Raw genomic sequence first — 14020 nt, forward strand, 5'->3', positions numbered from 1 at the left:
CAACGAGCGTAAAGATCTGCTCCGAATGCTGTAGGTGACATACAGACATAAAAGTTGTCATGGGGACAAGGAAAAGAGGCGAGGAGCCCTAGCCGAGGATGTGCATGCCAGCCTGCCAATTAGCTAGCCTTGTTCTGAGTCAAGCATTTAGTATCTGGGGGAAAAATCCATGCTGCCTCTGTAGGGTGAATGGGAGAGGGTCTGCCGCTCATTTCAATGGGTATCGAAGACGAGAGAGCGCAGCTCACTGCTGCAGCACTGCGCAGCTCACCAAGAGGAGCTTCACCTGGCCGCACCAGGATCCCATCAGTGTTAGCTGCGACGGCACTGCCGTGGCCACTCCGCATGCCCAGCGCAGCCCAGCTGCAAGCTGCAGATTGCCTTTCTGGGGAAATTTTGCTGTGCCTCTACTTTCTCGATCCCCATTTTTAAAGCCACGAGTGCCTGGTACCGTTGGTTGTTTGGCTGCCGCAGAGTAGGGATTGATGTAAATGCCCAATATCTCTGTGACACATCAGTAAACTGATGGGTAACCATGTGGCAGATGTATGTCCAGCCTCTGAGGCCAATATATTTGGGAAAAGCGACATGCAAATTTTCCCACACTGGGAAAAAAACGTGGCGCCTGACCTAGAGTGTCAAAATCGATTTAACACTGCAGACCATCCATTCAGATGAGCGTCTTTGGCTAAGATGATAGCACATTGTCCAGTGCAAACCAGTTTTTCGAGCAGGAACACCTTGGAGCTGGGCTGCTAGTAGAGGGACTCTGGTCTTTGGCCAGGATTGATCAGGAAAGCCCCTTCCGAAAGAGAGGAAAAGGGCTCAGCTTTCATTGCAGGACAGCGATGACAGAAGGAAACCAGCTGGAGAGACAGGAGAGAGTCCGTAAATCAGAAAAGAAAGCACATTTGGGGCAGAGGGATCCTGGGCTTTTTGGAGAACTCTTCTCAAAACTTAAGGAAAGCTTGATGGAAAAGTAAGGAAGAGAAATAGATGACATATTTTGCCATTTTTGTCTTTCTTCCTCTTTTCTGCTAGATAAAGTAAAGAGTGAATGATTGTTTTGAGATGTTACAAAACACGTGAACCTAAGCAATCACAAAAATTATCTTCAGGAGCGATCACATGTCCCTGAGAGAGGGGAGATGTAAATCTGGACCTCCTGCAACACAGGACCTTCAGGAAAGGATGCAGTTAGTGACTGGGGACCAGCTCAGGCGAGGGCAGAAAGCTCACAGCATGGGATAGCAGGGACACATGCTGGCCTCAAAGGGATGCTGGGGAAACTAAGTAAGGAACAATGCTCAGCCTGCCTAGACTCAAGGAAACATAAATGCATATAGGTGCAGCGCAGTAAGAGATGAACTAAAATGCAGCAAAGTGATGGGCCACAGCAGAGACGGATCTAGCAGGACCTTGATGAGGTGCAAATCCTCTGCATCGTTTAGAAAATACAGGTTTAGGAGACTCCCGTGTATTTGTAATATTTGGCTGTTTTACACTGTTAAAATAGAAAGCAAAACTTTTCCTTTGTTGTTCTAGCTTCAGGGGTGGGATGAAACTACGAGAACACTAGTGTCTGACTCCTTTTGCCTTTCAGTACTTTTAAAGAGGTGAAAGAAGTGATTTGATTTTTATTTTTAATTATCTGGAGACAAATCATTCTGACAGGGACCTTTTATTGGATGTTCCAGCCTGGAGCTATTTTTTTATATCAGGGATATTAACCCCTGAAATGGAATTTATAATAGAAATGCTGACATAGCCTTATCTGGAGTTGTGGGAAAGATATGACTACGGTATCTGCAAGATCACTGAATCCTATTCCTTTCCCCATTCTCTCTGCTCTCATCCTCACCAGGATATAAAAGCAAAACAATATTTGTGAAATAACATTAAAAGGCTTTGTTCTGGCCACAATTCTCCTGTTTTATGTACCATTTTGATAAATAGCGTTAACATCAGATGCCTGAAGGATTCAGGGGAACTTGTCAGGTTTGGACTCGCTGAACAGCAAACGCTCTGAGTGACTCAGTCTCAGAAATGACTCTATTCTTTCTCCTGGCCTGTACTGAAAAAGGGGAAGGGGGCTGATCTCTTTTAATATCTTTAATACTAATTGTATGGTCACTTGGCTATTCTTCAGGCTGCTGGAGAAACACCAGTTCAGCAAAGCTCTCTTAAGAGGTGCTTTTAAAATGTATATTGGCTATAATGCACGTTAAGTATACTTAGCACTAATCATGCATGTCCTTTCTGTCCGCTGGAATATGCTATTAATATCTACTAATCCAGCTTCCTTTTGTACCTCTGTGATACTGAATGGGCTTTCTGGCACTGCCACCCACGGCAGCAGTGGGACAGCAGAGCAGTCCCTGGTGCATGCTGCCTCTGGACCACTGTAAGGACATGTGGGGCTTTCTGACCACCCTCCACTGAGCAAAGGGGCTCCCTCTTGCTACTACTATTTATCCTTAGCATGGCTCCAAGCATCACCAATCACATCGCTGTTTTCTACAAACATTCTTCACGTGCAGAAACGATTGCTCATTAGCAATGGTTTCGCTTAAGCTCGTGCGTGACCCAGCCCCATCTGCTCCTGCGAAGGCAGCTTTGGTATCACAGTCAAAGGTAGGTCCCTCCACTGAAGGAGTAATATTCCCTGTGGTTGGGAGGAGAGAAAGTGGGCTCAGAGTATGTGTGTGCGAGCACAGACTTCAGCCCCTGAAGAAATGCATCTCTGAAACCCAGTTTTTCTTGCATGAAGAGACTCAGTTACCCTCCCGCAGCTCTTTGTGGGTCGGCACTGGGAGACTAGAGACGTGGGCTGGTGTCTGACCTCTGCCATGGACACACTCAGGCAAATCCCTTCATCTTCGTCTCTTCCACTATTCCTTTCCTCTCCTTAGGACGTACAGCTTTTTATGATAAGCCTTTGCAATGCAATGCCCCCCTATGAGGTTTTACTCTCAGCAGAGGCCTCTTCAGTTGCATGTATGATTATGAATAACTCAGCGTCCAAATAATCCTAAAATTGGATTCAGAAAAGCAGAAAGCTAAGAGGAGAATCAGCCCTGAAAGACAGGCTAGGTCCTTGGAAGAGATGTTGAAAACATTCACAACTTGCTCTTGCTCTCCCCCAAAGATCTGGTTTGATTTTTAGTGGAGGAGTATCTCTGCTAAGTGTCTCCACTTATTTTAAATACAATTTCTGTTAAGCCTTTCTTTAAGGGAAGACACATAAGACAACATTTGGGAAATTCTCTTATGAGAAATAAACCCCGTACCAAAAACGAGGTGGCTTTGGGAAGAAGTCAGCAAAGCTGAAAACAGGATTCAGAGGAACAAATTTGAATGAAAGTTTCGAGACTGGATTCCCCCGTTCAGGAGCAGAGAAGGAAACAAAGAAGCCACGAGTGCCTCGGGGCCGCTTAGCACTGGTTAATTGACTTGGACTCGAACATGCCTGTTTGCAGCTGCTGGGGATCCAGCCTCACGAGTCATTGTTTGCTCTTTCTCTTGCTTTCATTCCCCTGCAAATCAAACTCCTATTGAAATGAATAGAAATCTCTGTCACTGGATCCTGAACAGCCTCTAACATTCAGCATATAATTACCATACCAGGTTCTCCAAAAGAGTTGGCTTCTTTCTGCTATGTCCTGGTGGTGTTTTCCCAGCTACGTCCCTACGCAATAATAAAGCGTGTGCCTTTCTCTGGGTTTTGCATTATTTGATGGCTTTACAAAAATGTTGAATGAAAAGGGTTATGTCACAAACTAGGTAGCAAGAACTTGGGAAAAGACACCAAGCGGAAATGAAAATAGCGTATTTCTATAGTGCCCAAAGAAAGCCTGCTGGGGTTCGGGTCAATTCTGACTAGCTCCGTGAGCCCTCTCCCCAAAATGAGCCTTCCCAGGCATTCATAATTGCACGTGAGCTGTTGCTTCTTCCCGACACCACAGTGAGAGAGACTGGACTCTCCACCTGTATTCCTCATAGGCAGATTTTGCTCGGCTTGTTGAAAGGAGAAAGGAGGGGATGAAAAAGCAAAAGCATAGCACGAGGAGAGGCGGGGCAGAGAGGGGCAGAGAGAAAAAAAAGGGTGAAAAAAAAGAAAAAAAAAAGGGAGTTCCAAGTTGAGCGCAAACATACTTGAGGTCAGCAGAGTGGGCAGCCATGAGGTTTCTGAGGCTCTTGTCAGCAAGAGGACAACCAGAAAGGCTGAAAGAGAAGAGATGGAATATCTGGATAAGCAAAAAAAAAAAAAAAAAAAAAAAAAAGGAAGGGGGGAAGGAAAAAGAAAAAGGGCCAGGGTGTGGGGAGGGGGAAAACAGAAGTGGGGAGGAAACAGAACCAAACCATCCACATGGTCAAAAAAATAAACTAAAAAAAAGTTGTCTTTAGAGTCAGAACCGCAAAAGAAAGGTCAACCAACCTGCGGTGAGAGGCATAGTTTCCCGTGATGTGTCCACTGCCGTCACAGCCTGGTGTAGGGCAACTGAGCAACGACAACAACAACAACAACAACAAGTGTAAGTGCTGGAAAGAAATGAATTCAGTCGAGACTACATCTGTGCAAAACCAGCTAAGCCTTCCTGGGGTCTGCCTGGGGGATTGCCCCACTCAGAGCTGGCCCCAGCCCAGGGACAAGCCTCTGGTTCCTCCGGCTCCCTACCCCACCTCAATCACTACCTCAGGAGCTGTTTACATGTCTGCATGCAAATAAACCAAACTTTTCCATTTCAGCCTCCTTTCTTTCGTTTTTTGTTCCCAAAAGATGGAATTTGTGGCAAAATGTGAAGAAAGTGTTAAAAAAACTTAATTGCTTGGTTTGCTTGGTGATAGTGGAAGACTTGAAACAGTGGCCTGGATGGCATGAACAAGGATTCAAATTTACTGCCTGGGTGTTGCCAGTTTGGATGATTTTTGCAATATTAACGCTCTGGCTGTTGGAATCAGGTTCTTCCCTGAAAGTCTTAGTTTTCAGCTTTCTGAAAGGACTTTTTTCAGCCCTCATAGCTGCAAAGAAAAGCTTGAAAATGTTATTAAATCCAAATAGGAAATAAAAGGAACCTCTGGCTCTAGTGCCTGGGGGCTCCCAGATCGAGGACACTCAAAGCTGGCCACATCCTTGACTGATGGCTCAGTCTGGCTGCATTTCATACCTGCCCCTCTCCCCTGACTTCCTAATGAACTGTGTGGGCAAAAAAAAGAGGCATCACAGCTTCATGGTGCCCAGGGAATAAAATCCTGTCCTGTGCATGAACAGGTGAGGTCCTTGGCCAGGGTTGCCCTGCCTGCCGTGTGGCTAAAGACAAACGTGGGAGAGCAGGTTTGCCCCGGGACATGCAGGGAGGCCCATGCCAGTCTGCTCGGGCAGGTCGTGGCTCAGGAACAGCTCTTCCCTGCGAGAAGACAGCATCTGACTTCAGTGGACACAAGGAGCTGCAGAGAGGGTGCGCAGTCTGGGCACTCGTGAAACGCGAAGGATGGAAAACGGGCATAGAGAGACCATGCAGGGCATGTCTTCCACAGCCCCAACCCACACAAAAGCAGTGAACCCTGCAACTAGCACATGAAGATGTTCAAGCAGTGGTAATATATAGCTATGTGGTACACACTCTTGTACGGATAGTAGGGCTACAAGATGATAGTGGTGAGGAGCACCTTCACAGGTATTGACTCTGGCACCCAGAGAAGGCCCAAGGACTACACTTGGACATGGAGAATCAAATATACACAGCGTATGTATAAATATATAATCTACTCTTGAGTTAACTTCAGCTAATTCGTTATAGCCACTGGGTCAGAAAGGATCAAGGTGCTAAATGGGAAAAGACGACTCAGGGCTGCCCACAACACCATTTATTTGCAGTGATGTTTTCACTTAGGAAATTTCTCTACCTTTATAATACAATTAAAGCATGAAAAGACACCAAGGCTCTGCCTCAGAAATTGTTACTCACAACACTGCTGGATTTGAAAAAAAAAAAAAAAAGCCTTTAGAGCTTTGTATAGGGCAGTTAATGTGTGTCTTGCTCATTTAGGCAAGATACTGTTCCTGCTCTTATTTGCCCCCATGGATCTCTTCCTCAGCTAGCTGCACAGCTCCCTCAGCCTCCTGCTTGCGGAGGCAAATAATGAGCCGAGTTGTATAAGGTCAGGGAAGCGAAGCCCACCAGCTCTTGTTGTTTAACATACAGAAAGGTCGGACATACAGGAAAGGGGCCTAAGCGCAGCAGATGGGAAAGGAGACCTCCCACCACAACTTCAAAACTGATCCTGACATCCCTTTAGATCTGAACTAGATCCAATACGCAACATTTAGGTCAGGCTCAAACATTAACCATTAGTTTAGGGAATCAGCATGGATGAGGAATGATGCTGTATCTTCCCGTAGAAAAGATCCGGGTCTATTTTTCCCCCCAATGTCACGAATACGTAGGTGTGAGTTTGGTTAAGATCTCTCTCCAATTTAAAATGCAGCACAACAGCAATCTCACTGTAGCCATAGCTCTCATTTCGTGGTCTCTGCAGTTTCGTGGTGATGGGACTCATTGCTCTACATTAAGTAGCCAGCAAGTCCGGCCTTGCTGCCTTCCTGCCACAGACATCTCATGGTCTGTGGTTCAACACCTCCATTGAGAAGGTACTGAGCTCCCTTGAATCTCTTGGCTGCAAAGGACTGTGTATATCCCATACATGAAGGGGCAGAAAATTGGACAGACTCTGCCACTGTGCCCGAAGTACTCTTCCAGGAAAATATCAGGGAAAATGGGCCCTGCAAAGATGTTCTCATGGCCAGGTCCATGAGTCCCAACAACACAGAGCTCCCCAGAGAATTCTCTTAATCAGTGCAGAGTGTCAAGAGGCCACATGAGAATGTATTTTGCCTCAACGATCAGAAGTTGTCAGAGTATGGCGTTTCTCTTTAAACCTCCATTTGAAGAGCTTAGATGAAATAAGACCATCACAGTAAGAAAAGGGGCTAAACTAACTTTAAAAAGGAATTTATTTTCCAACAAATTCTGTCTTCTAGCTGTCCTGAGGATTTTTTACATTTTGTAGGAAGAGACAAGAAGGCAGCGCTTACGTGAGCAGCTCTTTCTTGATGTCCTTGGAGAGGAATTTAAGCTTGAAGTTGGTTAAAGTAACTTCCCCTGGGTATTTTCGTTCTTCGAAGTTTTCCTCCGACACTTCTTGCTCATCAGCTTCCGAGGAGGCAAAAGAATGGGCTGCAGGCTCTGACTGCAAGAAAACGGCCAGAAAAAATGGTTGCAGTGGTGCTCATTGCTGCTGTGATTTCCCCTCTTTACAGGAGGAGAAGTGTGCAAAACATCTGTACAGGGACCGAGATTTTCACCAGGGCTTCCCAAAGTCTTGCAGGGATAGAGATCAGTGTGATTGCCCCCATACTGGTCCTCAGCACTGCCTGCCTCCACTTTGCCCTATGGGCAGGGAGGCATTGCATTGCTTCCCGTGCCAGGAGCCTCACCCCAGCCAAGGAGCAATGGCTAGATTATCCCACCTTCAGGGACTAGTGCTAATGGCTCGCAGGGCCATATCTACTAATAGCAGATATAAATCATCCTGGGGAACGTCATCAGAAGCACCACTAATGCAAACAAGCTGAAAGGATATATAGTGAAAGAAGCAGTGTAGACCCAAAACTATGGAAGTGGGGGTTTCTTCCCTGGCAGGAGCACCCCAGTGAGGCCAAGAGCAGCTGCCGGCCAAGAAGGGCTGCACTCTCCCCCAGGATGGCTGTGCCCCTGCTTGGTTGTGTGCAGCTGACGTCTGGTAGCAACTGAAGCAGAAGCTAACAGTACTTCTCTCCTAGGCTTAAAGCGTAAAGTAGGGGTGGCTGTGTAAAATAGGACAACCGTGCAAGCAAACACAGCATTCACTTCCCTGTGAGGTGTTAGTCAAACGTCTGGAGTCACCACTCACCTCTTCTGGCTCCTCCTCCCGCTGACGATTTGGTTTAGTGTAGTCAATGGGTCCATCCCATTCATCCTGGCGGGAGGTCTGGCTGGACTGAGGGGAGGTCATGGTGCTGCTCGTGGCACTGGTGCTGTTTTGGCGCTGGCACACATCTGGGGACTTCATGCTGGGACTACTGCTGCAGCTGCTGCTGCTGGGAAAGGTGCTTTCCCGCTTGCGGTTCTTGTTCATACTCAAGTCCAAAGTCCCATTTTCATCCACCTCAATGTCCATGGACTGAAAGTTTGGAAACAGGCCCAAAGTTAGCCGCTGCTAGCAATTCCCTAAAGGGATTTTGCCCCCATTTGTCTTTTGCAGTGTAGGGGGGAGGCCATTCATGTTCTTCCTCTTTGCAGTCAGTTAGAAGGAACTGAATGGTAAGGGATGCTCCTTTGTAAAGATTTTCAGAAATGTGCCATGCAAATGTATGCCTCTGCTAAAAGCAACACAGCTTTTTGACTCAGCCACCTTAATACAGACACCTAGTGACATTTACGATGCCCCAGGGCATCCAAGATATCTGCACAAGGCTAAGGGTGCAACATAGAACCCAGAAACCTGTGCTCTTCCAAAAAATAGCTGGAGGTCAGCCTGGACACACTAGGCAATCTCAGATAGCATCAGATACCTGCCTGTGAGCAGCTGAATCCAACCCCGAGAATCTGCTTGGAAATGATACTTGTCTCAGGTGGGTAATTTGAGCCCCGGTGCATCTCCATAACATGCTCACAGCCAAGAATATCTCCCTCAAACAATGCATCCCCCATGGCATTTCAGGAGTGAAAGGGTTCAGTCTCTACCCCTCACTCTGAAAAGGGTCTTTATTTCCTCTCTATTTATTAGATCAAAATGAGAAACATGAAAAAAAAAAACCTCAAAGTATTCTTTGCATTCAAAACTTCATGTGCTATCCCACTCTATTTTCTACATCAAAATTAACCACCAGCTTTGATGTGGACCTGAAGAGCCCATCCAAGCTGGCTCTTCTCTGCACTGGTGCTAGCGGTTGGCGTGCCCCGAGCACAGATGTGCTCAGCTCACCTTGCTGGGGGCCTCTTGCTGCTTTGTACTGAGATTTTCAGGCATTTCCCAGCAGCGGGTGGAGAGGTTTAAGATGGCAGTGGCAGCCATGTGTGCAGCCTCGGCATCGTGGGAGTAGTCGAAGCCTGTAGAGGAAGATGAAGTGCTCTTCACGTAACTGCTGGAGGGGCTGTGGCTGGGGGAAGAGGCCTTTGGAAAAGGTTTGGCTGGAATAAAAAAAAAAAGAAGGAACAACACAAGGCTAATGTATAACTGGCACAAGTAGCGGTGAGACATTAAGTCAGTGTGACACAGCTAATGTATTAGCAGTTTCAGTGGCAACCCGTATTTATTATACATCCATGGGCTCTTTTATTGCTAGGGACGTGCAATGGTAACAGTGCTGGCTGCAGTCAGCAACTTGTGCAAAGGTCACTCGGTGTGGAAAGTTAATTCATTAACTTGGCCATCAAGTCCCCAAAACACAGTACTTTTCCTCATTAAAACTATCCCTCAGTGGACGACTTCAAAGGAGAAAGCTTAGGGAAGCTTCCCAGCTCTTTCTGCGTTCTCCAGATGTTCATAACTTATCTGCAGAGCTGACTTGCAGGGAGGTTTCCTGTGTCACGTATGAAAGCTTGTAATTTAAAAAATTACATTAATAGCAAAACGTGACCATGAAATATGAGCTTCTGATGATGACACCAGTGAAATATGGATTTTCTGACATCTGTCATCTCATTTAAATATATCTGAATAAAATGATTTCTTACACAGCCGCATGCAATCTCTACACTGCACTATTAGTTATCATGTATCGTATCCCACAGCCCTGCAATGCTGGAGATGCAATGCTTCCTCGACACATACGAAATGAAAGGGAGTCAGTGGGACTCGGTATGTCCCAGGGTTAACCCCCAATAAAACGTGGCTTAATCTTGAAACTAGACCCATTTACAAGGACCTTAAAACACACGGAGTTCCTCTGAAGTCAGCAGCTTCAGTAGGTGCAAACTGGATCATCTCACCTCATACAAACCACAGAGCTGGGGGCTATATTCTGAAATAATCAGCAAAATCTTCACATTCTTAATTCATTTCACTACACCCTTATTTAGGGAAAACTTCCACCCCTTTTAGCGGGAGTCTTGCCCAAGGAAGACCCGTAAGGTTTGGCCCAATGTTTGTAAAGCAGTAGGCAACCTTGGTTGATGTTGATACATAGTAAAGTGATTTTATTATTACCATTATGAACTCGAAATATAAGACATTATAAAATGATAATCTTCTGGAGGACTGCTTTCTTCCTCATTGTGTGCGTATATAATGCATATTGACATTAATGGGAGTTATGCACACACATGCAGGGGAATATAAATCCCTCTGGATGAAGATCTCTTTAAAATAAGTTCTCAGTGAAAGGAACAGATTTCCCTGCTATGATTGGCAATCATATTCATCTTGTCGCTTTGATTAACTCATTGGAGGCTTGCCCAAATGGTTATTCTTGTGTATTACTGCTTGTTTTCAAGTCTGATTTAATCCATGTCTTTTCGGTGGGGTGCGAGTATTTGCGAGCCCAACCTGACAATATCCAGGATCATGAGATGCCAATTTCAATTTCACACTGTAGACTCAGCGATGCTTTTCCATTTCATAAGTATTTCTACCACTAATAGACACGCAATCAGCAAATTAGTAAAATAAGTGATGAGAAAAAATAGAAAGGATTATCCTAGTGGGTCTGCTGGAATTATTTTTGTCAGTACAATTACCCTGAAAATTCTTTGCTAATATTGCAAATAACGCAATCTATTCAGCAAGAGAATCGCTTCTGCTGGGAAACAAATTACTTTTCCATCAGCCCTAACCCAGGATGACAGTGGCAGTTGTGCTCTTTGGCCTCCATCCAATTTCATTGTCTGATCCTTTACAGATTTAGTACTGTAATAAAGGGAGCTTCCATTGTAGTGCAACAACCAGGATGCTTTCAAGTATAAGCACTTTTTAGAGAGCAGCTGCATCAGGATTAAACAGGATTCTGGAAGTGGGATTAGCCAGACAGAAAGCCCTCCTGAGGATGCTGACTTCTGCAAACTGGTTTCTAAATCTTTTTCTTTTTTTTTTTTTTTAAGAAAAAGATTTAAAAGATGTTGGGAGTCGAAGGGAGCCGGGACATAACTATGGGTCCTTCCAGCACAGCTGTGAGGCAGGCTGTCTCCCCATGCATCTCTTCTCCTGCTCCTGATAGCCTATTCTCTGAGGGTTTATTTAGCCATTTCATTTTCACCCGCGCTTTGCTTGCACAGCGCTGTAAACAGTGCAAGATCCTCGGTGGAGGAGGTGGGTGGCTCGGATACGAAAGAGCTGATGGCTAGAAGGTGTATGATCGATAGGTGGTGGAGCTGGAGAACAGGATACAGCAGGAAAGACAAATGGCTCAAGTGGGTCATATATAAGATAGAGGAGAGGAAAACTGTAATCCATTTAGCTAGATGAGAAAAGACAGATCAATAGATATGAACTGCAAAGCAGTGGAGACCAACTGAGGACAACTGTGTAACTTATCCCACCTAGACACGTTGCTCAGATTAATGTTCCCACCACTTGATGCAATTCTTCCCAAAACTGAAGCCAGAGGCTTGCAAAGCATTCCCAGCATGAGACTCCAAATTTGAGCCCATGGCCCAAAATCAGAGCCACAGACCCCTCTCTGTAGCAAAGGCAGGCTCCATGGGACCCGGTTTAGCTCTCCCTTTAGCCCAAACCTACACACCCAAGAGCCTCACGGCATGCGACAAGTGATGAGAAAGGAAGAGAGGATTCAAAACCCAGCCCATCCCTGCTCCCAACTTACATTTAAAGGCTTTAGGTGAGGTTTCGCTAGTCTGAATCTTTGGGGCAAGCATGCGTTTGCCAAAAACCTGAGCATCAAAACTTGCATAATCGAAGGTGACCTTGGAGTACTTCTCCAGCTCCTTGGCCAGGTTGGCCCGGGGGGTTGCTGGGACCATGTTGGGCCGGTAGCTTCCATACTGAGGGATCTCCAGCTGCTTCACAAAGCACATAGGCCTGTGGATGAGACAGCAAGCAACAATGATTTCTCCTTTACTTTCCCTTGCCTGAAAGCCATTCCTGGGGAGGACCCGAATCAGCCCCTGCCCAAGGTGGTAGGGAAATTTTAAACTCGAAACAAAGCAGAGCTCTTTCTTGGGCATTTTGCCCTCTCCATCTCCTGGAGCTATCAGGGCAGATTAGCCCAACAGCCATGCCCTTGGACGCCATTGTGGAGCTGAGCCATACTCTTCTGGCACCATGTGGACCCCACTGCTGCCAGATGTACGCGCAAGCGACAGGGACGGTCTGCAGACGTGGCTGTTTGGGGGGAGCCAGGCGTGATGGGGATGCTAAGCTGCGCCTCGTCCCCAAGGGGTTATGGAGGTAGAGCTGGAGGCGATAGGCCCCTTCTGCTCTCCCTTAGTAGGTCTGCACCTGACGTGGGGCTCTTAGATTCCTCTTTTCTTTTTTTCCCCTTTTTTTTTTCTTTTTTTCTTTTTTAAGCCAAACACTGAGGTGTTGATCTCATGCAAAACAATTTTATTGCAGGCTGCCATAGTGTGGCAGTGCTTTTCCAGTGGTCAGAAAGAGTTGGGTGTCACTCTCCTACGGGGGTCTTGGTGCAAAAGGGCACACAGAGGTGGGAGGATCTCAGTTAAGCTCAAAGCTCCACTGCAGTCTTGCTGCAATGGTGAGCTTGACGCCCTGACAAGCAGAGAGGGCCTTTGCCCTAGCTACAGAGTCCCTCTTAAAGACCCACTTCTGCTGGGCTGCCTATCATGAATCAATTTGTCTTGCATATAAATTGTATATAAATGGCCTATTGTTATTCTCCTTCCCGTGACCTCTTTCCACCAGCTTAGTCCTCAGAGCGGGGGCTCCTTGGAGCATGGACTGTCCTCGTGATGTGCTCAGAGCGCACTGTGCCCATTGCGGGCTCAGCTGCAAATAAATAAGTAATCGCCTAAATGGCCTTCTTTTCCAAGCACCGAGCTCTCAGCGTCAGGGCACTGGGGTGCTCAGCACTCCTGGGGAGCAAATAAATAAATTAAACAGCCTTTGATGGGGGGGTGCTTTCAGTTACATTTTGAAGGGTCCGTGCTGGGGATTTTATCCTCCTGCTCTCACTGCCTGATAACTACCCATATTACAATCCGTCTGCAGCCTCATGAATCACAGCAGCTACAGAGGCCGGGATCTATCAGGGATGTTCTTAACTTCAGACAGTCCTTTCTCGCAGGAAGACAGGCACGAGCAAAACAACAAAATAAATGCCCGCGTTGTGAAAATGAGTGGCAGGTTTCTCTCCTCTGAACTGTGGGGGCAAAGAAAGCAAAGTGGGTGTACTTAAATGAAACTGCAATCAAGTGATTTATGTGCAGCCTAAATCTCCTCCTCCCTCTTGCCGAGCCCACCCTACTTATAATGCTAATATAATAGCCATAATTCTCCGGCAGTTTGCATTGCAGCGCGAGCGGCACAAATGCCTTCTGCTGCACGGGTAAAACCCTTTGGCCTGTAGCCTCAGCATTAATTGATGCTACAGAAGCAATTCATTGTCCTCAATGCCCTCTCTGGGATCATCAATTAAATATCTCCCCACCTTGGCCAGACCTATGATCATAATAACAGGACTCAGCAGTATCAGGATACAGCTGGAGCGAGCTGTGATGGCTTCTCTTGCCAGCCCCCACTGCCAGGGGATGGCCGGGGCGGCGGGGCTGCGTGGCACCGTGCTGCGCTGCTCCAGCCCGCTCACCTGAGTATCCGGTCAGAATTGGAGCTGCTCTTTGAAGGATCACCAGACTGGGTTTGTTGCTTTTCATGAGATTTGGCTAATTTTTCAGCAGCAGCAATGGGGCACCCAGATAAACTGTGAGTTAAAAAAAAAAAAAAAAAAAGAGGAGGGGAGAGAGAGAGAGAGAGAGAGATGGAAACTGAGCTTGAGGGACATACA

General features: G+C 46.4%; 1 protein-coding gene across 4 annotated transcripts in view; it reads right to left on the bottom strand.

Annotated features, from left to right (window-relative positions):
• The window catches only part of MYT1 (myelin transcription factor 1), a 73222-nt gene that overhangs the window by 14097 nt on the left and 45105 nt on the right, over nt 1-14020 (bottom strand). For all 4 annotated transcript variants that reach the window (XM_068912009.1, XM_068912010.1, XM_068912008.1 and 1 more), the window contains exons 10-16: nt 13823-13936; nt 11864-12078; nt 9028-9233; nt 7954-8223; nt 7097-7251; nt 4439-4501; nt 4156-4224 (exon numbers count right to left, since the gene is read on the bottom strand). In XM_068912009.1, coding sequence (XP_068768110.1) covers nt 4156-4224; nt 4439-4501; nt 7097-7251; nt 7954-8223; nt 9028-9233; nt 11864-12078; nt 13823-13936 — 1092 coding nt within the window. The remainder of the gene's footprint in view (nt 1-4155; nt 4225-4438; nt 4502-7096; nt 7252-7953; nt 8224-9027; nt 9234-11863; nt 12079-13822; nt 13937-14020) is intronic.

This window comes from Struthio camelus, chromosome 18 (genome assembly GCF_040807025.1).
Source record: "Struthio camelus isolate bStrCam1 chromosome 18, bStrCam1.hap1, whole genome shotgun sequence".
Classification (NCBI taxonomy): Eukaryota; Metazoa; Chordata; class Aves; order Struthioniformes; family Struthionidae; genus Struthio; species Struthio camelus.